The 368-nt window shown below is 45.1% G+C and overlaps 1 protein-coding gene across 1 annotated transcript; it reads left to right on the forward strand.

The window, feature by feature from the left end:
* Positions 1-6: 6 nt before the first annotated feature.
* On the forward strand, positions 7-364 carry LOC109131992 (translocase of chloroplast 120, chloroplastic-like; the record flags this gene model as incomplete). The annotated part of the gene is made up of 1 exon (XM_019243151.1): positions 7-364. A coding segment is annotated over one exon (358 nt), but the record flags the coding sequence as incomplete, so codon positions are not given.
* Positions 365-368: the final 4 nt, after the last annotated feature.

Raw genomic sequence — 368 nt, forward strand, 5'->3', positions numbered from 1 at the left:
TTCAGGAGAAACAAAGCTGCAGCTGGTCTCTCTGTAACTCTCTTGGGTGATTCGGTTTCGGCGGGGCTGAAAGTCGAAGATAAGTTAATTGCTAGTAAATGGTTCAGAATGGTTATGTCTGGTGGAGCAATGACTAGTCGGGGAGATGTGGCTTATGGTGGTAGTTTAGAAGCTCAGTTGAGGGATAAAGATTATCCGCTTGGTCGGTTTTTGACTACTCTTGGACTTTCTGTTATGGATTGGCACGGTGATCTTGCTATAGGAGGGAACATACAGTCTCAGGTTCCCATTGGACGTTCCTCTAATTTAATTGCTCGTGCTAATCTGAATAATAGAGGAGCAGGGCAAGTGAGTGTCCGTGTAAACAG

This window comes from Camelina sativa, unplaced genomic scaffold, assembly GCF_000633955.1.
Source record: "Camelina sativa cultivar DH55 unplaced genomic scaffold, Cs unpScaffold11592, whole genome shotgun sequence".
Taxonomy (NCBI): Eukaryota; Viridiplantae; Streptophyta; class Magnoliopsida; order Brassicales; family Brassicaceae; genus Camelina; species Camelina sativa.